At 42.8% G+C, this 22,667-nt stretch overlaps 1 protein-coding gene across 2 annotated transcripts; it reads right to left on the reverse strand.

Annotated features, from left to right (window-relative positions):
* Positions 1-6,101: 6,101 nt before the first annotated feature.
* RAN (RAN, member RAS oncogene family) lies at positions 6,102-20,028 on the reverse strand. Of its 2 annotated transcripts, none has more exons than XM_056533260.1 (7): positions 19,922-20,028; positions 18,464-18,508; positions 18,300-18,384; positions 9,629-9,754; positions 8,053-8,240; positions 6,933-7,103; positions 6,102-6,496 (listed from the first exon to the last, which is right to left on the reverse strand). In XM_056533260.1, exons 2-7 carry the CDS (start codon positions 18,497-18,499, stop codon positions 6,452-6,454), a joined length of 651 nt encoding a protein of 216 aa, XP_056389235.1. In that variant the 5' UTR covers positions 18,500-18,508; positions 19,922-20,028; the 3' UTR covers positions 6,102-6,451. The 2 variants fall into 2 exon arrangements, with proteins under 2 accessions (XP_056389235.1, XP_056389245.1); XM_056533270.1 differs by having other exon boundaries at positions 18,464-18,511; positions 19,922-20,024.
* Between the last annotated feature and the right edge of the window lie 2,639 nt (positions 20,029-22,667).

Consider the following 22,667-nt stretch of genomic DNA (forward strand, 5'->3'; position numbering starts at 1 on the left):
TTTTTTCCATAAGTACGACAAAATCAAACCTATATAAGTAGGGTATCATTTTAATCATATGGACCTACAGAATAATGATAAGGTGTCATTTTTACCGAAAAAAGTACTGTGTAGAAAAACGAAAGCCCCAAAAGGTACAAACGTTTTTTCTTCAATTTTGTCATACGATTTTTATTTTTTTCCGTTTTGTCATACATATGTGGATAAAATGACTGATGTCATTACAAAGTAGAATTGGTGGCGCAAAAAATAAGCCATCATATGGATTCTTAGGTGCAAAATTGAAAGTTATGATTTTTTAAAAAGGTAAGAAGGAAAAATAGTGCAAAAACGGGGGGGAAACCCTGGTCCTTAAGGGGTTAATAGAACGGTCTTCCCAAATTTCTCTCCACTCCTTCGCTGACACTTGTCCTACATCCTTTTTTCATTTCTTCATATTTAATAGGGGTACTCCGCCATGACAGCTGTCATGCCCCCTCCCATAGACTTTGAGGGGGCGGGGCATGAGGCGATGAGGCTGCGACATCATGAGGAGGCGAGGCTATGACATCACGAGGTCCGGCTCCAGCGTTCTGAACAGTTTGTCACAAAAGCTGAGCAGCGGAGTACCCCTTTAAGTGTCTCAACCATTGACTTTTTAACCTCCAACATAATTTAATACAACTTGGAAATTAATTTTTCTATTCATGCCTTCCCATAAAACCCTCATTATTGAACACTCGTGAAAAATTAATTTCTCTTTTTTTTACTGCTTCTCTTAATTGTGTATATCTGAATAAAGACATATTTGGAATTATGTTGTGCTCCACCCTCAAAAAATTGTGCAACATATTTAAAATTATATTTATCCCAAACCTCCACTCTTGTTCATCTAATTCTTTAAATCTCTTATTAAATAATCTTGTGCATTCTAATGAACCTTCCACCTTCATAACTTTTTTCATTTGTGCCCAAACTACCATTTCTGCTATAGGCTCCTTACCGTTCAACTCTGATTCTAAAAATTCTCACCACACATTTTTTTCCTTTATCATATTCACAAAGGAATCCGTTTCCTTCCATTTCAAAGTCCAGTAAGTGAGGAACTAGCACTTTCTCCTGTCTGAGGACAGAGCAGAGTGCCAACCCTACTCTCATACTGGACTTCATCCATGTATGTGCTTCAGGTAGGACAAAGCCATGATTTCTATAAGGCTACATTCACACCATGTTTTTGCAATACTGTTCCCGTATCTGGTTTTTGATGAAAAACGAATTGCTCAAAACTGTACTAAACTGAACCAGAACGCTTGTTCAAATTTTAACACATATTCGATTAAAACCATGAAAAATGTCCGGTTGAATCGGTTTAAGAAAAAACAAAAAACACGGGCAAAACTGATGCATCATTTGGCATACAGTTTTCAATGGAGAGTCAATGCATACGGTTTTCAAATTGAAAACGTATATGGTAACTGTATTGCAAAAAATGTGTGAATGCACTCTAAAAAGGAAATACAATTTTCTGACGTATAATAGAAAGGTTAATGTTTTGCCAAGGCGCACAACATAAGTTTTAGTATTTGACAGTGCCCATTTAAAATTACATTGTTCTATTTTAGCAGTGCCAGTATTCTCATATGCCCAAAAAGGGGAGTCCATGACAGAGGTACCTTACCTCTATACCTGATCCAACAACAGTTTTGGAGGAGCAGTGTTGCACACCAGCCTGGGGCATAGGACAGTTTGTGAACCATCCCACCCAGTATTAGATGGTGGGAGAGGGCATGTAAGAGTTGGTGCATATTGCTTTAGGTTCCACTGAACAATTTTTAAACATTAAAAACACATTTTGCATACACAATTGTGCAATTGATGTCTAAGCTTACAACAAAATTATACCGTGACCGTAAGAACACCTAACTTTAACCCCTTAACCACAGATGTAAATGTACGTCATAGTGTGGCGGTACTTAGCGCACCAGGACGTACATTTTACATCCTGTGTATGACCGCGAGCATCGGAGCGGTGCTCGTGTCATACACGACAGATTCCGGCCAACATGCGCTATCGCGCAGATTTCCGCCATTAACCCCTCAGATGCTGTGATCAGTACAGATCACTGCATCTGCAGCAGTGTGCATGTTAACAGATGATCGGATCGCCCTCAGCGCTGCCTCAGGAATCTGATCTGAAATGGCAGACGGAGGACCAAAAAAAAAAGTGTAAAAAAAAAAAGTTGAAAAATGGAGTTAAGCGAAAAATCCCCTCCCAATTAAAAATTGTAAAATTTTTCCCATTTTACCCCAAAAGTGTACACTTTTCTATAAACATTTGGTATTGCCACGTGCCTAAATGTCTGATCAAAATATGTTAATGATCCTGTATGGTAAACAGCGTAAACGTAAAAAAATAAAAGCCCAAAAATGCTGCCTTTTAGTCATTTTATTCCCAAAAAAAAAAGTGATCTAAAATTTTTATATATGCTAATGTGGTATTGATAAGTACAGATGATGGCACAAAAATTAGCCCTCAAACCGCCCTATATACGGAATATAAAAAGTTTTAGGCGGCCGAAATAGGGCGATTTCAGATTACTGATTTTGTACAAAAAGTTTGATTTTTTTAAGTGGTACAAAATAAATAAATCTAGCCATGGGTATCATTTTAATTGTATTGACCAACAGAATAAAGAACGTCATTTTTACCGTTAAGTGTATAGTGTGAAAACGAAACTCCAAAAATCTGCAAAATTGTGTTCATTTAAATTTCCTCCCTAAGGGTACGTTCCCACACAGCGTATACGCAGCGCAAAATTTACGGCAGCAGCGGGAAATATGCTGCGTATTCCTTGCTCACTATACACAGAGCTTTCCGACAGCAGCCCTGTGTGTAGAGAGTTTGAGGTGGGGCCATGTGCCAGCGTGACTGACGCGAAGCTCCGCCTTCAAAACTCACTGCACACAGGGCTGCTGCCAGAAAGCCCTGTGTATAGTGAGCAAGGAATACGTAAATTTTGCGCAGCATGAAATACACTGCGTATACGCTGTGTGGGAATGAACCCTAAAATATTTTGGGTTTGCCACACATTTTATGGTAAAATGAGAAATTACATTAAAGTATAATTTGTCATGCAGAAAAACAAGCCCTTATATGGGCTTGTAGATGAAAATATAAAAGCGTTATGGATTTTAGGAAGGGAGGAAAAAAAAAATTAGCCTGGTCCTTTAAAAAAAAATTCCACAGAAATACCCCTTTTATCAACTGGTGACAAAGTTAGATATGTAAATTATGTCTTTTAAAAAAAATCTTAATCTTTCCAGTACTTTAGTAGGGAATTGACTGATAGATATTTTTTTTAGGGCAAATACTGATAATCTGGACTTTCAGGCCGATAACCTATACCGGAATATCGGTGTAAATTATCAGCTATTTGCTATGGGGATTTTCTCCTACTCTGTCCATTTTATGAACTGTCCAGAGATGTCAGAGCTCTGTGCTCCAAAAAGAAAACCATGTCCGCTGTAGTATTCAGCAGCTAATAAGTACTGGAAGGATTAAGATTTTTTTTTATTATTATCATTTACAAATCTGTTTAACTTTCTGGCACTAGTTGATTTAAAAATAAAAAAAATTGAACTAGAGAACCCCTTTAAGGTAAAAATGGGCTTGGACCTTTGGTGGGCTAAGAGTTTCTTTCCAACAAGTTAACGGTCACCTAAAGGGATAGTCCTATGTTTAACAAAAGTGTTGCCACCTACCACCCAACCCAATCTTCTTGCTTTTCTGCAAGACCTGTCAAAATTGTTGGCTGAGACAGGACATCACTATTCTAGTTATGTAGCAGGCAGGTCTGGCATTGAGCACTCTACATTTTAAAAGAGCACAGACAGATTTTGTAAATCACTGGCATATTAAAGGGGAGTACTCTGCAAATTTTAACTTTCTGGCACCAGTTGATTTAATAGTTTGCTGGAAAAAATTTTTTTTTAAACAATCTTAATCCTTCCAGTATTTATCAGCTGCTATTTGCTCCACAGGAAGTACTTTTGAGTTTCCTCTGTCTGACCACAGTGCTCTCTGCTGACACCTCTGTCCATAGCAGGAACAAGTCCCCATAGCAAACCTAGTCAAAGATAGAGGGCTCCACCCAATATGGCCACAAGGGTGCTACCAATGCCACAATATTTTGTACAATCTACTCAAGAAAAGCAAGGGCATAAGAAAGGGGTGCACACCACTAATTATGAGCAATTTTATTATGATATTTATACAACAGTAGCCTCACAAGATAAACATTTAATAATGAGGGGGCACAACCTCCTAGCCACTCAGCCACAGAGAGGAACTCCAGAGCCCTGGAAGCTCCCCAAGGAACACCTGATAATCTCAATAGTATAATTATAAAGCTCCTCCAATAGCCAAAGCCCCACAGTAACACAAACTAGACAAATATACACAGCAGCTGTCTCATAAAGAGCGCAATCAATGCCAGGTAGAATAAGTAATGGACAAGTAAATAAGCATCTGAATAACTGAATTATACAAAGGTAAGTAGGCAAAAGGAGGAGGAGATATATTACGGTCATGAGAGCAGGTGTCTCCCACAAACATATGTGGGGGAGAAACACATGCTCTTATGATTGGGATGTATCGCCGCCTCCTCCTTTGCCTACTTACCTTTGTATAATTGTTTAGTTATTCAGCTGCTTATTTACTTGTCTTACTTATTCAACATGGCTTTGATTGCCCACTTTATGCTACAGCTGCTGTTTATATTTGACTAGTTTACTGTGTGGGGGGTTTGGCTATTGCATGAGCTTTATAATTATATATGGAGATCAGGTGTCCCTTGGGGAGCGTTCAAGGCTCTGGAGTTGTGGCTGAGAGGTGGTGGCCCCTCATTTTTAAATGTTTTTATCTTGAGAGGCTACTGTGTTTGTATAAATATAATAAAATGTATAGCTTGTACTATTAGTGGTGTGCACCCCTTTAAGCCCATAGCAAACCTATCCTGCTCTGGACAGTTCCTGATACAGAGGTGTCAGCAGAGAGCCCTGTGGCTAGACAAAAGGAAATCCAAAAAGAACTTCCTGTGGAGCAAATAGAAGCTAATACTGAAGGATTAAGGTTTTTAAAAAATTCACAAAATAAACTGGTGCCAAAAAGTTAGATTTGTAAACTACTACTATTAAAATATGTTAATCCTTCTAGTACATAGCTGCTGTAAGCTACAGAGAGAGTTGTGTTGTCATTTCAAGTCTGACCAGAGTGCTCTCTGCTGACACCCCTGTCTATCAGGAACGGTTTGCAGCAGGAGAGGTGCCATTTGTTTATGCTCTGTCCAGTTCTTAACAGACAGGTGGCAGCAGAGAACACTAGGTCAGACTGGAACTACATTCCTTTGGAGCATACAGCAAATAAGTACTGGAAGGATACATTTACAAATCTGTATATATACACTATGGGCACCAGTGGATTTGAAAACATTTTCTCTTCTGAGTACCACTAACAATTTCGGCCCAGCAAAGTCAAAAATCACCCCTCAACTGTGTTTCCCCTGCCAGAAGTGATACAAAAGGTCGGAACAGAAGCAAGCTGTAGAGTAGGAAGTAAACTCCTGGCAACATTACATTAAAATAGAAAGCCCCTCTTAAATATTACATTTCTGTATACCTATTCTAACAAATGACTTTAGTCCATTATGGGAATGTAAAAGGTAGATTGAATTTCATCCTTCGCATCAGCTACAGTAGTTTAACAGTCTCAGATTTGTGCCACATGTCTAGATTGCAAGGTCATTTTCCTTTGTTTTTGGGATTTTGCCACAACTGTTTCATGGCTTTTAGCAACACTGTTCAGTTTCCTAGCATTCACTGCTGCAAAATGCAGTTCATTAATCTGACCCAGTAAACATAACTGACAAGCATTAAGAATATGGCATGGTGTACCCTGTGACGCAAAATAAAGTCTTGAAACAAGTTCTAAAAATGTGACTAATTTTTTACCGAGAGTTAAAGCCAAGTGTTTTACAACATACAGAAAATCTTAGTCACATTAGGCTGAGAAACTACTGTAAACAATTAAAAAGCAAGAGCAATTGTCATTGATGTCAAGGAACTAGGGTATTTGAAAGACAACTTTATTATGATCTAAACGAAAAAGGTATGGGAATGCCGTAACAAACAGGATTTACCACTGAATATTGTGATGTGACTGTAGCAGTCTTAACTTATTGGAGATCTTAGGGAATATTTGCAGTCCCAAACAGCTAAGTATGCAGGTCCAAAATATGAAGGGTTTATTTAGTTTGTTTACTGCCACACTCATTCCGAAGCCCATTCATCTCCTTCAGCATCCCAGAAAGATTAAGCAGAAATAATAAAGTGGCAAACACGCTGCACCACTGACATCACAGGACAGTTGCCTATAAAACTAGACTTCTGACTCTGGGCTCCCACTTCATTCACCTCACAGATCATCATCTTCATCTGGCAGTGCTGTGGTCTGGGCAACCTAAGGGTGAGAAACACATTTTTAATTTCCTAAGCAGTGAAATTTGCATACTGAAATTCTTCATCTCAGATCTAAAAAGGGAAACTTGATAACCCAACAAATACATCAGGGAGGAAAGTTCTCATACAAGAAGTCAAGCAGGGAAAAGAAAGTTAACCTGGCTCCTGCTGTAAACATTGTAACAGGTTCCATAAAATGGAGCTCTACTAGTTTTTCCAGCCCCTTACTTCATAACTGATAACACTAGTGGACTTAATTGGATGTTGTATTACCATAGCTGGGAGGAGTGAGTTAGGAAAATACAGTGAGCTCTGTACAGAACCCTGCACCCTGTTAGCATTAAACGGTTCTTTGTCAGACATCAGGTATGCTCCTCTACCCTCCCTTTTATTTATTTACAGGATCAGTAGTAAACTGATCACTCAATGTTTCTTACCAGTAGATCACTTTCATATTGTGCTGCAAGTGCAGGATCCATAACCACTTCTGGTGGTGCAAGAGCAGGCATAGCAACAAATTCAAGGTTAGGATCACCTATCAGTTTTCTGGCAAGCCAAAGGAATGGCTTTTCGAAGTTGTAGTTGCTCTTTGCAGAGATATCATAGTACTAAAGGAGAGAGAAAATTTGTGTCAGATGCTCCTTCCATTAATATTAAACTTCTTGAATTACTAGTAAACACATTGAAAAAAAAAACTTCTATAAAACAAAGGAAGGTTTTAATTGTATTCAGTGTAAGATAGAAAAAAGTGGATTTAAAGGCAGAAATGCTATGAAAGCTTCATATCTGCATAAAAACTATATATAAAACTCAACGTGTGTGTATGTGCGTGTATGTGCGTGTATGTGCGTGTATGTGCGTGTATGTGCGTGTATGTGCGTGTATGTGCAAACGGCTAAAGATATTAACATGAAACTTGGCACACATGTTACTTATATGTCTACAAACATAGGATAGGTGATTTAACCCTTACTCACCCCCATTTGCCAGGGGCGGGGTTTATGTTTAAAGTCCCATACAAGTCTATGGGAAATATATGTTACTGCATAACTTCCAAACGGCTGGAGATATTTCGATAATACTTTGACACATGTTACTTATATATCCACTTAACATATAGTATAGTTAATATAACCCTTAACTACCCCCATTTGTGAGGGTAGGGGTTTTGGTTTAAAGTCCCATGCAAATCAAGAGGAAATGTATGTTCCCACATAACTTCAATACGGCTGGAGATATTTCAATAACTGGTCACATATTACGGACCGGGATAGGAGGTCGGGATATGCCAACAATATACGAAGATGGGATATGAAGTCAAAAGTTTCCTCCTATGTTTATTTTCCTTCCCAACAAGGATTAGGAAGGAAAAACCGGGCAACTTTTTTTTAAAATAAATTTTAAATGCCTATTTTTGTAGGGTTTGTATGGGGCTGCATTTCAAAGTGCACAGAATACTAACAAAATCTATTTACACCAGTCAAGACACATGGAGGGCAGCATTTTCCCAATGAAAATGCTGCACTCTTAAGAAAGGGGCAGGGAATTAATACAAACCTGAAGATTTTTCTTCCTATGGAATACAATAGACTTTGCTTTAACTTTTCTGTCCTTAATGTCCACCTTGTTTCCACACAAGACTATGGGGATATTTTCACATACTCGAACAAGATCTCTATGCCAGTTGGGTACATTCTTGTATGTGACTCTTGATGTAACATCAAACATTATAATGGCACATTGAGCTGTAACAAAAAGATTGTTAGTGTAATAGCCAGGTAATGCCACAATACTGCATCCAAGTGTAGTCATAATTAAGCACACAAGTATGAAGAAAATCATGACAATTAGAGATGAGCGAACTTACAGTAAATTCGATGCATCACGAACTTCTCGGCAGTTGATGACTTATACTGCATAAATTAGTTCAGCTTTCCGGTGCTCCTGTGGGCTGGAAAAGGTGGATACAGTCCTAGGAGACTCCTAGGACTGTAGCCACCTTTTCGAGCCCACCAGAGCACCTGAAAGCTGAACTAATTTATGCAGGATAAGTCATCAACTGCCAAGCCGAGAAGTTCGTGATGAATCAGATTTACTGTAAGTTCGCTCATCTCTAATGACAATATAGAAGGATTTGAAGACTCTTAGGTAGGTTGTTTTATTCCCACTACTAAGTGTTTTTGGCAATAGCATTTGTTTTTCACACCACCTTTCAAAATTATAGAAAGAAAGTGCTGGCAGACAAGATCCAATGTTTCCTGAACACACTATTAGGCTGGGTTCACACTACGATTTAACTATATGGGATCCGGATACGGCTGGGGGGGGGGGGGGTTGGGGGAGAATAGAGCGAAAACCGGGCAGTTCCGTATCCCAGCCGGACTCGGCCCGTATCTAATTTCAATTAGCCAACTGGAGTCAAACGGTGGCATACCACGGTTTTAGGTCCGGTCAGAAAACCGGATATTGGGCAAAAATGAGCTGACCGGAGCCACTGACTCCGGTCGGCTCATTGAAATGAATTAGATACGGGCCGAGTCGGGCTGGGTTTCACACTCCCTCACAGTATCCGGTTCTTGTATAGTTAAATCATAGTGTGAACCCAGCCTTAAAAGGGACAGGTTTAAAACTTATCTTGTGGTAGTATTTTTTAACCACACTTCATTTACTGTGATGATTCCCTTTACATATGAGTTTCTAACTTCTCTTTTTCAAAGCTACACTTTAGGGTCCTTTAATGGTAAGTTTATTCCAGCAGTCTATTTAGTAGTCCTCTGAAATCTAGAGTACCTATAACCTTTCATAGACAGGGCAATTATAACCTGTGCAGAGGCAAATTTGTCTAGTTGCCTATAGCAACCAGCGCTTTATTTTTACTATGCACAAGTTTTGATAAATCTTCCCTAGGGTCTACAGTATATTGCACAATATGCCAAGTTAGGTCTCGCCAGTGCTCTGGAAAGTGACACGAGCCCTTTCCTCTTACTGCTAATAGCTCTCCACATGCATTTTTCCATGGTGTTGAATAATGACAATTTTGAATGGGGGGGGGGGGGGGGGTGTAAAAAAATTAAATAAATCGCAGAAAGCATTATGAAGATCAAGGTGTTATAATAGGTGTTTAAAACCATACCCTGAATGTAGTAACCATCACGAAGACCACCAAACTTCTCCTGACCGGCAGTATCCCATACATTGAATTTAATAGGACCTCTGTTAGTATGGAATACCAGTGGGTGGACTTCAACACCAAGTGTGGCTAGAGAGAAGAAAAAAAAATATAAAATTAAAGGTAGTTAGAGATTAAATTTCAAACATGCCTGAAACAAAAGTGGGCTGCATGTCTATCATATGTTTGTGACTAATTAGGTTTTTACACATTAAGAGGAATCTCCAACATTAGACACAACATTCTTTTCCCCAGCAGGACTGCACAGTGATAAAATGTTGCTAAACAAAGCTTGTGGCATCCAGGGAAAGTACTGTGCAGCTTAAAAGGGGCACTCTGGTGAAACCTTACATACTTTCTAGCACCAGTTGTATTGAAAGAACCCCCCCACACACACACACACACACACACTTTCATTTAAGAATCTTAAAAGGAGAATATAAAAATTGTCCCCCATACAGCCTGCAGTAAAAAAATATAAATAAAGATGTACATACCTTCGCTACCCTGGGGCCTCCGGTAACCGGCTCCGGTCTCTGCCGCGATCCTCTTCCTGGTTGCCGGTGGTCAGCGAGTCATACTGCGCTCAGCCAATCACCAGCCGCCGTGAAGTCCCGACTCGGCCGGTAATGGGCCGAAAACGTCACTGCCGCTCAGCCTATCGGTGGCAGAGTCGGGACTTCACTGCGGACGGTGACCGGCTCAGCGAAGTATAACTCGCTGACCACCGGCAACCAGGGAGAGGATCGCGGCGGAGACCGATGCAGCGGTATGGGGGGACAATTTTTATATTCTGGAGTTCTTTAAGCCGTCCAGTACTTAGCTGCTGTATACTACAGAGGACATTGTAGTACTTTCCTGTCTGATCACAATGCTCTGCTGACCTCTGTCCGTGTCAGGAACAGGAGAGGTTTTCTATGGGGATTTGCTACTACTTTGTTGCCACCTCTGTCCATGACAGGAACTGTCCCGAGTGCACTGTGGTCAGCCTGGTAAGAACTCCACAACTTCCTCTGGAGCATACAGCTCATAAGTACTGGAAGGCTTAAGATGTTTAAACAGAATTTACACATGTTGAACTTTCTGGCACCTGTTAAGAATGCTTTCCACCGGAGCACCCTTTTAGTCTTTTGTGCCTCTCAACAATTGTGGTGCCAGTTTGATAACTAGTGAACTACAGAATAGGTATTAAAAGGGAACCTGCTACTAAAAATGCAGTCCAGTCTATGGGCATCATGTTACAGATCAGGAGGAGCTAAGCAGATAGTTGTGTTGCAGGAGGAGAACCAGAACTTGATATGTAAACAACTGCATATTCTGGGCCAAGTATATATGCAGGGTCCTAACAAGTCACTGAAAAATACCTGTACTAAAAAGTTAAAGGGGTACTCCGACACTAAGACATCTTATCCCCTATCCAGAGGAACTTGGAACGAACTTGGCTCGGCAGTTTATGAAAACGTAAATTAGTTCCGCCTTCAGGTGCTCCGGTGGGCTGGAAAAGGTGGATACATTCCTAGGAAAGAGTCTCCTAGGACTGTATCTACCTTTTCCAGCCCACCGGAAAGCTGAATTTATGCAGGAAAAGTCATCAACTGCCGAGCAGTTCGTGACGAATCGAATTTACTGTAAGTTCGCTCATCTCTAGTCACGCCCCAGCAATGCAAGCCTATGGGAGCCGTCCTGCACCCTCCTATAGGCTTGCATTGAGGGGGCAGAGCCGTGACGCCACAATGCTCCAGCCCCGTGAACTGATCGTAATGGGGTAAAGCGTGCAAGATCACGGGTCCCCAGCAGCGGGACCCCTGCAATCAGGCATCTTAACCCCTATCCTTTGGATAGGGGATAAGATGTCTCAGCGCTGGAGTACCCCTTTAACCCCTTAAGGACTGAGCCCTTTTTCACCTTAAGGACTCAGCCATTTTTTGCAATTCTGACCACTGTCACTTTAAACATTAATAACTCTGGAATGCTTTTAGTTATCAATCTGATTCCGAGATTGTTTTTTCGTGACATATTCTACTTTAACTTAGTGGTAAAATTTTGTGGTAACTTGCATCCTTTCTTGGTGAAAAATCCCAAAATTTGATGAAAAATTTGAAATTTTGATTTTTCTAACTTTGAAGCTCTCTGCTTGTAAGGAAAATGGATATTCAAAATAATTTTTTTTTTATTCACATATACAATATGTCTACTTTATATTTGCATCATAAAATTGATGAGTTTTTACTTTTGGAAGACACCAGAGGGCTTCAAAGTTCCGCAGCAATTTTCCAATTTTTCACAAAATTTTGAAACTCGCTTTTTTTCAGGGACCAGTTCAGGTTTGAAGTGGATTTGAAGGCCCTTCATATTAGAAATACCCCATAAATGACCCCATTATAAAAACTGCACCCCCCAAAGTATTCAAAATGACATTCAGTCAGCGTTTTAACCCTTTAGGTGTTTCACAGGAATAGCAGCAAAGTGAAGGAGAAAATTCACAATCTTCATTTTTTACACTCGCATGTTCTTGTAGACCCAATTTTTGAATTTTTGCAAGGGGTAAAAAGGAGAAAATTTTTACTTGTATTTGAAACCCAATTTCTCTCGAGTAAGCACATACCTCATATGTCTATGTTAATTGTTCGGCGGGCGCAGTAGAGGGCTCAGAAGGGAAGGAGCGACAAATGGTTTTTGGGGGGCATGTCACATTTAGGAAGCCCCTATGGTGCCAGAACAGCAACAAAAAACACATGGCATACCATTTTGGAAACTAGACCCCTCGGGGAACATAACAAGGGGTAAAGTAAACCTTAATACCCCACAGGTGATTCACAACTTTTGCATACGTAAAAAAAAAAAAAAAAAAATTCCCTAAAATGCTTGGTTTCCCCAAAAATTTACATTTTTACAAAGGGTTAAAGCAGAAAATACCGCCCAAAATTTGAAGCCCAATTTCTCCCGATTCAGAAAACACCCCATATGGGGGGTGAAAAGTGCTCTGCTGGCGCACTACAGGTCTCAGAAGAGAAGGAGTCACATTTGGCTTTTTTGAAGGAAATTTTGCTCTGGGGGCATGCCGCATTTAGGAAGCCCCTATGGTGCCAGGACAGCAAAAAACCCCACATGGCATACCATTTTGGAAACGAGACCCCTTAGGGAACGTAACAAGGGGTAAAGTGAACCTTAATACCCCACAGGTGTTTCACGACTTTTGCATATGTAAAAAAAAAATTTTTTTTTTTACCTAAAATGCCTCTTTTCCCAAAAATTTTATTTTTAAAAAGGGTAAAAGCTGAAAATACCCCCCAAAATTTGAAGCCCAATTTCTCCCGAGTACGGTGATACCCCATATGTGACCCTAAACTGTTGCCTTGAAATACGACAGGGCTCCAAAGTGAGAGCGCCATGCGCATTTGAGGCCTAAATTAGGGACTTGCATAGGGGAGGATATAGGGGTATTCTACGCCAGTGATTCCCAAACAGGGTGCCTCCAGCTGTTGTAAAACTCCCAGCATGCCTGGACAGTCAGTGGCTATCTGGCAATACTGGGAGTAGTTTTGCAACCGCTGGAGGCTCCGTTTTGGAAACAGTGGCGTACCAGACGTTTTTCATTTTTATTGGGGAGGGGGGTTGTATAGGGGTATGTGTATACGTAGTGTTTTTTACTTTTTATTGTGTGTTAGTGTAGTGTAGTGTTTTTAGGGTACAGTCGCACGGGCGGGGGTTCACAGTAGTTTCTCGCTGGCAGTTTGAGCTGCGGCAGAAATTTTGCCGCACCTCAAACTTGCAGCTGGATACTTACTGTAATCCTCCGCCCATGTGAGTGTACCCTGTACGTTCACATTGGGGGGGGGGGGGGGGGAGAACATCCAGCTGTTGCAAAACTACAACTCCCAGCATATACAGTCTATCAGTGCATGCTGGGAGTTGTAGTTTTGCAACAGCTGGAGGCACACTGGTTGTGAAACACAGAGTTTGGTAACAAACTCAGTGTTTTGCAACCAGTGTGCCTTCAGCTGTTGCAAAAGCTACAACCCCCAGCATGTACGGACAGCGGAAGGGCATGCTGGGTCTTGTAGTTATGCAACAGCTGGAGGCATACTACTTTGGCTGGGGATGCTGGGGACTGTAGTTATGCAACAGCTGGAGACACACTGGTTTGCTACATAACTCAGTGTGCCTTCAGCTGTTGCAAAACTACAACTCCCAGCAGTCACCGACAGCCAACGGGCATGCTGGGAGTTGTAGTTATGCAACCAGCAGATGCACTACTACAACTCCCAACATGCACTAGCTGTTGGTGCAAGCTGGGAGTTGTAGTTACACAACAGCTGAAGGTACACTTTTCCATAGAAAAAATGTGCCTCCAGCTGTTGCAAAACTACAAGTCCCAGCATGCCCATAAGGGCATGCTGGGAGTTGTGGTGGTCTGCCTCCTGTTGTGGCATAACTACAGCTCCCAGCATGCCCTTTTTGCATGCTGGGAGCTGTTGCTAAGCAACAGCAGGAGGCTGTCACTCACCTCCAACGATCCTCGCCGCACAGGTCAGTCCCTCGTCGTCTGCGCCGCGGCCGTCGCTCCTGGGGCCCCGATCCCAACATTGACGCCGGGGATCGGGGTCCCCAGCACCCGGGGTGCACGTCCCGCACCCGCTCACGTCCTCCGGAAGAGGGGCGGAGCAGGTTGCGGGAGTGACACCCGCAGCAGGCGCCCTGATTGGTCGGCCGGTAATCCGGCCGACGAATCAGGGCGATCGTGAGGTGGCACCAGTGCCACCTCACCCCTGCAGGCTCTGGCTGTTCGGGGCCGTCGGAGATGGCCCCGAACAGCCTGTAATTCCGGGTCACCGGAGACCCGATTGACCCGGAATCTGCCGCAGATCGCTGGACTGAATTGTCCAGCGATCTGCGGCCATCGCCGACATGGGGGGGCATAATGACCCCCCTGGGCGATATGCCCCGATGCCTGCTGAACGATTTCAGCAGGCATCGGGCACCGGCTCCCCTCCGGCTAGCGGCGGGGGGCCGGGATTTGACAGGACGTACTCAAACGTCCTGAGTCCTTAAGGACTCGGAAAAGGGGACGTTTGAGTACGTCCTGCGTCCTTAAGGGGTTAAAGACAGTATCAAGGATTTTCCAAAGACAGTGCCAACCTTGGCTGAGCTGCAATATCAAACTGAGGACAAGAGTGGCAGTTTCAGTAAGAAAGTCAGTTATGCCTTTCTAAGGCTGCATTCACACCATGTTTTTTGCAATACAGTTCCCATATAAGTTTTCAGATTGAAAACCTGTTGGCACACAGTTTTCAATGGAGAGTCAATGCAAACAATGCATCCGTTGTGTTTTGTACAGTTTTGTCAGATTTTTCCTGTACCCAAAACCATAGCCTACAAAGTTTTTTGGTCCGGGTGAAAAAAATATATAAAACTGTAGTGAAACCATATACCTTTTTTAAACATGGAAGTCAATGGGAATCGTATGTGCATATGGTTCCATCTGGTTTTCAACTTTGCACTGTTTCTCAGAATTTTAACCCCTTAAGGACTCAACGTTTCCATTTTTGCCACCGAGCGAAAAGGTGGCGGAGTGACTCACCCGATCATGAAGAGGTTGATTCAGACAATGATCATCGTGGTCAGGCGAAGATGCAGCGGGAGGTGGAGGATGTTACGGGGGGGGGGAAATCAGGCGTTGGGCCACAGCTTGACGGAGCACCAAGAGGTGCGATACGGCTGTGGCTTGACGCCCGATTTCCCCCCGTAACATCGCCTGACCGCGATGATCATTGAATCAACCTCTTCATGACCGGGCGAGTCGCTCCGCTACCTTTTCGCTCTGTGGTATTTGATTTTGTATATATCTTTAGCGTAGAGCACCTCCTGCAGGTGAACGAACACCTAGTGCCTTTTTTCATTGTGCATTTTAAAGGACTATACCGTCAGGTATATAGGGCTGTGCCGGACCCTTCCTCTTTTGTGTTAGCATTAGTTTCCATTTTTGCACTTTCGTTTTTTTCCTCCTTATGTTTAAAAAAAAATAATCATAACCCTTTCAATTTTGCACCTAAAAATCCATATGGCTTATTTTTTGCGCCACCAATTCTTTGTAATGACAGTCATTTTACCCAAAAATCTACAGCGAAACGGGAACAAAAACTAATTGTGCGACAAAATTCAAGAAAAACGCCATTTTGTAATGTTTCTACACAGTACATTTTTCAGTAAAAATGACACCTTATCTTTATTCTTTAGGTCCATGATTACAATGTTACCCTACTTATAAGTTTGATTTTGTTGTACTTCTGGAAAAAACAAAAAAAATCATAACTACATGCAGGAAAATGTATGTTTAAAATTGTCATCTTCTGACCCCTATAACTATTTTACCGCATACATGGTGGTATGATGGCTCATTTTTGCACTGTGATCTGAAGTTTATAGCAGTACCATTTTTGTATTGATCTGACTTTGATAGCTCTTTATTCATTTTTTTCATGATAATAAGTGACCAAAAATATGCTATTTTGGACTTCGGAATTTTTTTTTTTGCGCGCATGCCATTGACAGTGGTTTAACTATATATATTTTTATATACACAGCCTGACGAAGCACCAGTGGGCGGGATGCGGTCCGTGGCCGGCGTCTGAGGCTCCCCTCGATACACCTACAGCCTCCCCGCTATGGAAGACCGGGACTGAAACCATCACCCAGCCCCTTTGAAAGAGTCGCAGTGTGAGTGCTCTGTACTTTGTGTTCTAGCCCCCTCTAGTGGCTATAGAACTGCATGCCCTGATCTCTTACATTGTTCAATGGTTTCTCATAGGAAACCATTGATCAATGATTCTGCCGCTTGACTGCTCATGCCTGGATCGCAGGCACTGAGCAGTCATTTGGTGATCGGACACCAGGCAAGGTAAGAGACCCTCCTCGTGTCTTATAGCTGTTCGGGAGGCCACGATTTTGCTGCAGCGATCCAGAACAGCCTACCGAGCTAACCGGCAACAATTTACACCCACTTTAGATACGGCGTTCAACTTTGAATGCTACGTCTAAAGGGTTAATAGTGCGCGGCACCGTTATCAGTGCCGCACGCTATTAGCCACGGGTCACAGCCGTTCGTGGCCCCGCGTTACAGAACGGGAGCGGACTCAGGATGTACAGGTACGCCTTTAGTCCTTAAGGGGTTAAACAAATGAAACCTCCTAAGGCTGGCTTCACACCACGTTTTCTTAAATACGGTTCGGAGGAGGGGACGGGGCTTAATCGCGGCGCCAGCACTCAGCCGTATTCGGTAACCGTATTTCATGCAAGTCTATGAGCCGACCGGAGTTAACCGCAGCCTCCGGTCGGCTTAGTTTTCGTCCGTATGCGGTTTCCTGACCGCAGGCAAAAACGTGGTTCACCACGTTTTTTGCCTGCGGTCAGGAAACCGCATACGGCCGAAAACGAAGCCGGCCTGAGGCTACGGTTCACTCTGGTCGGCTCAGACTTGCATTAAATACGGTTCCCGAATACGGCTGAGTGCGGGCACCGCGATTAAGCCCTGCACCCTCCAGCAAACCGTATTTAAGAAAACGTGGTGTGAACCCAGCCTAATGGAGTGAAAAGTTAATCCATAAACGTTTTTCTTAATGGATGCAGCCAGACATTTTTCAAACCATATATGGGTTAAAATTTGTACATGTTTTGACATTTTAGTACGGTTTTGAGGAATCTGTTCATCAAACACCTGATACGGGAACTGTATTGCAAAAACATGGTGTGAAGGCACCCTAATCCTGGATCACCCCTGTATCAGTTACCAAGTATGACCACCCCATCTGACTTAATTCAGAATCAGAGATTCAAATGACAAGTTACCTTGCCACTTTCCCCCACAAGACTGCTCAAGCAAACCTGCTTTAACATTTTAGCTACCAAATGGACTATTCTGGCATGGTAGGCTCCCTTTACAACCCAAAGGATGGGGAAGCAATACCGGAGGAAAGTTAGATTTAACACAGCTGGGCAGGATTTTTTTGAAAATATAGCCATATAACCCCTTTGAGCAGTCAAAGTGACCTCCAGCTATATTTTACAATTAAGGAATTCTAGAAGCCTTTGCTTAGTAATACAACTGCAATTCTGCTGCAAGTCATTCAGTTTCTAGGCATCCCATAACCACACGGTCTGTAGAGTTTATCAAGCTTGAAAGACTACTATACCTTTCAGACAAACACTTCCTATAACACCAAGTCTAAGTCTTCAGAATAAAACATTAGCAAAAATTGATGCTTATGCTTGTTTTCTGGTGTCAAGCATTAATGACTACGTCCACCTATTCAGACATTTTCATGGTAGGAAAATTACGGCCAGTCTGGCACAGATTGCAAAAAGGGTCAAGTCATTTAACATCCTGTGATATGCAACATCTAGTACTCAATAGTAAGAGCCAATTGCTTCCCAATGACTAACTTTTAAACATAAGTAAAGTACTGTTACGAGTGCTAGTCCTTGCCATTTGTATAATACCACCAGGCTACCGAACCTCCTACGTGCCAATTATACAAGGAGCACAGAAATTCCCCCAAAGTGTGGCATCTGTCACATTACTGACCCACCATTGCCTGACTTCTCCAGATAGAAAACAGAAAAATAAAACACTACTTACCTACATATTTCTTCTCAAATTCACCAGTCAAGTGACGTTTTACAAAAGTAGTCTTGCCAGTACCACCATCCCCAACAAGGACAAGCTACAAAACAGAATAGATGGTTAATACAGGGAGGGGCAGGTTAATAGAGGTAATAACACATGCCAAGTGTTACTTTTACCTTAAACTGAACTTGAGGCTCTACTTGGGCTGCCATGGCTTATATCTGCTTTGGAGGAGAAAAAAAAAAGTGATGTTCAGATTTTGATGGTGTCAGCAACATGAGGAGCAGCATTGAGAGTCGTATAATAGGCCACTCATCCCCAGAGCAGACCGTTTAGGCCTCATTCGGAGGGAGCCACCCCTCATGTACACCCACTGCCATGTGGACTGTGAAAGGGGATGCTTTATGCTCAGGGATACGCCGCATCCTGAGGGAGTTTTCCCTTCTAACCATAACATGTTACATTATACCTTAAAAGCACAATACACGAGGCTGGAAACTGTATTCCAGTGTTTCCCCAAACATCTCCAGCAGTTACAACACCAAGCATGGCCCCAGACAAAGGCTGTCCAGTCATGCTGGGAGTTGTAGTGTCATAACAGGGCACACTGGTTAGTTAACAATAGAAGATCACATCCCACCTCAGATATTTGCTTACAGCAGTATTTTCCAAGCAGGGCATCTCCAGCTATTGTAAAACTACAACTCCCAGCACACCCGGACAGCCTTCGGCTGTCCGGGCATGCTGGGAGATAGTTTTACAGCAGCTAGAGGCACCCTGCTTGGGAAACACTGGCTTACAGTTTGACTAACTTCAGCCAGGACATATCTAGAGCTGATCCCCCCCACAGCACCCTCTATACTTGTTATTCTAAGTAACATTACTGAATCACGTGATGGGAGAAGCTGCAGTGTGGCCATCCCTGGTGAGCACATGCAGTACAGCCGTTCCCAATGCGGAAATAAGCGATATATAAAAGGCGGCCATCCGTATCCAACACAAAGGAGTCCAAGAGATAGGGCCCATAGAGATTAATGACTGGGAACCCCCGGGGTTACACTCTGCCGCAGGTGGGGGGTTCCTCCCGCCATTCCCCGCACATGTGGGGCCGGGGCAGCGATAATGGCGGCCGCGCGCGCTTCCTACTCACTTCCCGAAACAGGCCCGGTGTCTGCTCGTTACTCGCCCCTATTGTTTATACAGGAAGGATGGATGATATACATAATTAAGCGGGCGGTGCTCGGATACAGCATAGTCACGAGCTGAGCCGAGAACAGCCCGGGGGACGAGGCCTACAACACACCGGAACACTACAAAGCAGCCCGGACAACCTTAAGTACACAACTCCCAGCAGAGAAACACAGCGCCGGCCACACTACCCATAAGAACCGTAAAGAGAAAAGCGCGCCAAGTATTATGTCCTCCCCGCCCCCTGTCAGGAGACCCTCTCCACCGCCGCCCGGGGTCCCGTTCCACTAACCAGACGGGGATCCCTCCCAAAGCTACACAGATAAACTCCGAGTACATTACACAGCAACTACACGTAAAGAGCTATCGGTACCGATACGGATGGCAGGGATAAGCCGCGGATTGAGGAGCAAGGCCGCGCGATTCTCCCAGAGATGAGCTCTCACCTTCCAGAAGCGTCTGTGAGGCAGCGAAAGAAAATGGCGGAAGCTGGATTCAAATAGCAGGGCGCGCACTGGGAGGGAGGGGCGATCACGTGGGAGGGGGCTGACGTCACTGCAGCCAGCACTGCGGCGCGCGGAATCCAAAAGGGCGGGAAGCTTTTTGTTGGAATCTTGGGAAGGGATGAGAGCGTACGTGTGCGCATGTGCAGAGAGTACCGGGCAGCGCTAGTACCGTACAGAAAGGGAAGATGGCACTCCAGGCCGAATGTATGAATAGCTGCGTGTAGTAGAAGGCTTTTCTGCTCAGTTTCTTTTGCTTTTGTAGTGCTGCACCATAGTAAAATCGCACAGGCTTTAATTATTTTAGAAAAATTTCAGACTCACCTGAGAATAGTGAGCATTTAGGTCCCACAGGTGTCTGACAGATTTTTGGAACAGTGGTCTGTGAGAATGAAAAATGTAATTTTTCATTTGCTCAGCCCACTGTTCCAAAAAACTCACTGCACCCCTTATTACATTCGGTGAGGGGTGTAGTTTCCAAAATGGGGTCACATGTGTGTGTGGGGGGGGGGTGTCCACTGTTCTGGCGCCACGGGGGGATTGAGCTTTGGAAACACACTTGGCCCCTGACTTCCATTCCAAACAAATTCCAAATTCCCTTTCCAAAAGCTCACTGGCACTCCTCTTCTAAGTATTGTAGTGCGCCCGCAGTGCACTTGACGTCCACACATGGGATATTTTCATATGCAGAAGAAAAGGGGTTACAAATTTGGGGGGCAATTTTCTCCTACTACCCCTTGTAAAAATGACAAATTTGGGGGAAAACGAGCATTTTTGTGAAAAAGTTTTTTTTTTTTCATTTACACATTCAACTTTAACAAAAAGTTGTGAAATACTTGTGAGGTGTTAAGGCTCTCTATACCCCTTGTTTCTTTGAGGGGTTTAGTTTCCAAGATAGTATGCCGTTTGTTTGTTTGTTATTTGCTGTTCTGGCACCATAGGAGCTTACTAAATGCGACATGCCCCCCAAAAACCATTTCAGCAAAATTTACTTTCCAAAAGCTAAATTTGACTCCTCTTCTGAGCATTGTAGTTTGCCCACAGAGCATTTTACATCCTAACATGGGGTATTTCCATACTCAGAAGAGATGGGGTTACAAATTTTGGGAGGCATTTTCTCCCATTACCCTTTATAAAAATTGAAAATTTGGGGGGAAAACTGCACTTTAGTGAAATTTTTTTTTTTCATTTACACATTCGAATTTAAAGAAAAGTCATCAAACACCTGTGGGGTGTTAAGGCTCACTGGACTCCTTGTTACATGCCTTGAGGGGTGTAGTTTCCAAAATGGTATGCCATGTGGGGTTTTTCTGCTGTTCTGGCACCATAGGGGCTTCCTATATGTGACATACCCCCCAAAAATCATTTCAGAAAAACTCACTCTCTAAAATTCCATTGTCGCTCCTTCCCTTCTGAGCCCTCTACTGCGCCTGCCGAACACTTGACATACACATATGAGGTATTTCCTTACTCGAGAGAAATTGGGTTACACATTTTGAGAGGCTTTTTCTCTTTTTACCTCTTGTAAAAATTCAAAAACTGGGTCTACAAGAACATGCGAGTGTAAAAAATTAAGATTTTGAATTTTCTCCTTTATTTTGCTGTTATTCCTGTGAAACACCTAAAGGGTTAACACACTTACTGAATGTCATTTTGAATACTTTAAGGGGTGCAGTTTTTATAATGGGGTCATTTGTGGGATATTTCTAATAGGAAGGCCCTTCGAATCCACTTCAAACCTGAACTGGTCCATGAAAAATTCTGATTTTGAAAATTTTGTGAAAAAGCCCTCTGATGTCTTCCAAAAGTAAAAACATGTCAACTTTATGATGCAAACATAAAGTAGACATATTGTATTTGTTCAAAATATAATTTATTTGTAATGTCTATTTTCCTTACATGCAGAGAGCTTCAAAGTTAGAAAAATTCAAAATTTTAAATTTTTTCATCAAATTTTGGAATTTTTCACCAAGAAATGATGCAAGTATCGACAAAATTTTACCACTAACATAAAGTAGAATATGTCACGAAAAAACATTCTCGGAATCAGAATGAAATGTAAAAGCATCCCAGAGTTATTAATGCTTAAAGTAAAAGTGGTCAGATGTGCAAAAAAACGCTCTGGTCCTACAGTGAAAATTGGCCTGGTCCGGGGTTAAGCCTTTAGGCGTTTCATATTTTTCATTTTTTGCAAGGGGTAAAATTAGAAAAAGACCCCCAAAATTTGTAACTCAATTTCTCTTGAGTAAGGAAATACCTCATATGTGGATGTAAAGTGCTCTTTGGGTTCAGTAGAGGGTTCAGAAGGAAAGGAGGGACAATGGGCTTTTGGAGAGGGAATTTTGCTAAAATGTTTTTTTGGGGGCATGTCACATTTAGGAAGCCTCCATGGTGCCAGAACAGCGGAAACCCCCCACATGTGACACCTGTCACGATGCCGGCTGGCAGGTAGTGGATCCTCTGTGCCAGAGAGGGATTGGCGTGGACCGTGCTAGAGGATCGGTTCTAAGTCACTACTGGTTTTCACCAGAGCCCGCCGCAAAGCGGGATGGTCTTGCTGCGGCGGTAGTGACCAGGTCGTATCCCCTAGCAACGGCTCAACCTCTCTGGCTGCTGAAGATAGGCGCGGTACAAGGGAGTAGACAGAAGCAAGGTCGGACGTAGCAGAAGGTCGGGGCAGGCAGCAAGG

This window comes from Hyla sarda, chromosome 1 (genome assembly GCF_029499605.1).
Source record: "Hyla sarda isolate aHylSar1 chromosome 1, aHylSar1.hap1, whole genome shotgun sequence".
Classification (NCBI taxonomy): domain Eukaryota; kingdom Metazoa; phylum Chordata; class Amphibia; order Anura; family Hylidae; genus Hyla; species Hyla sarda.

Bases quoted from the DNA above. Each gene is read 5' to 3' on its own strand.
- RAN (XM_056533260.1), bottom strand. From the start codon at position 18,499: ATGGCAGCCCAAGTAGAGCCTCAAGTTCAGTTTAAG. The intron at 8,241-9,628 runs GTATGGTTTTAA...TTTTTGTTACAG, and splicing joins TGATGGTTACTACATTCAGG to CTCAATGTGCCATTATAATG. The intron at 7,104-8,052 runs GTTTGTATTAAT...TCTCTCCTTTAG, and splicing joins ATAGGAAGAAAAATCTTCAG to TACTATGATATCTCTGCAAA.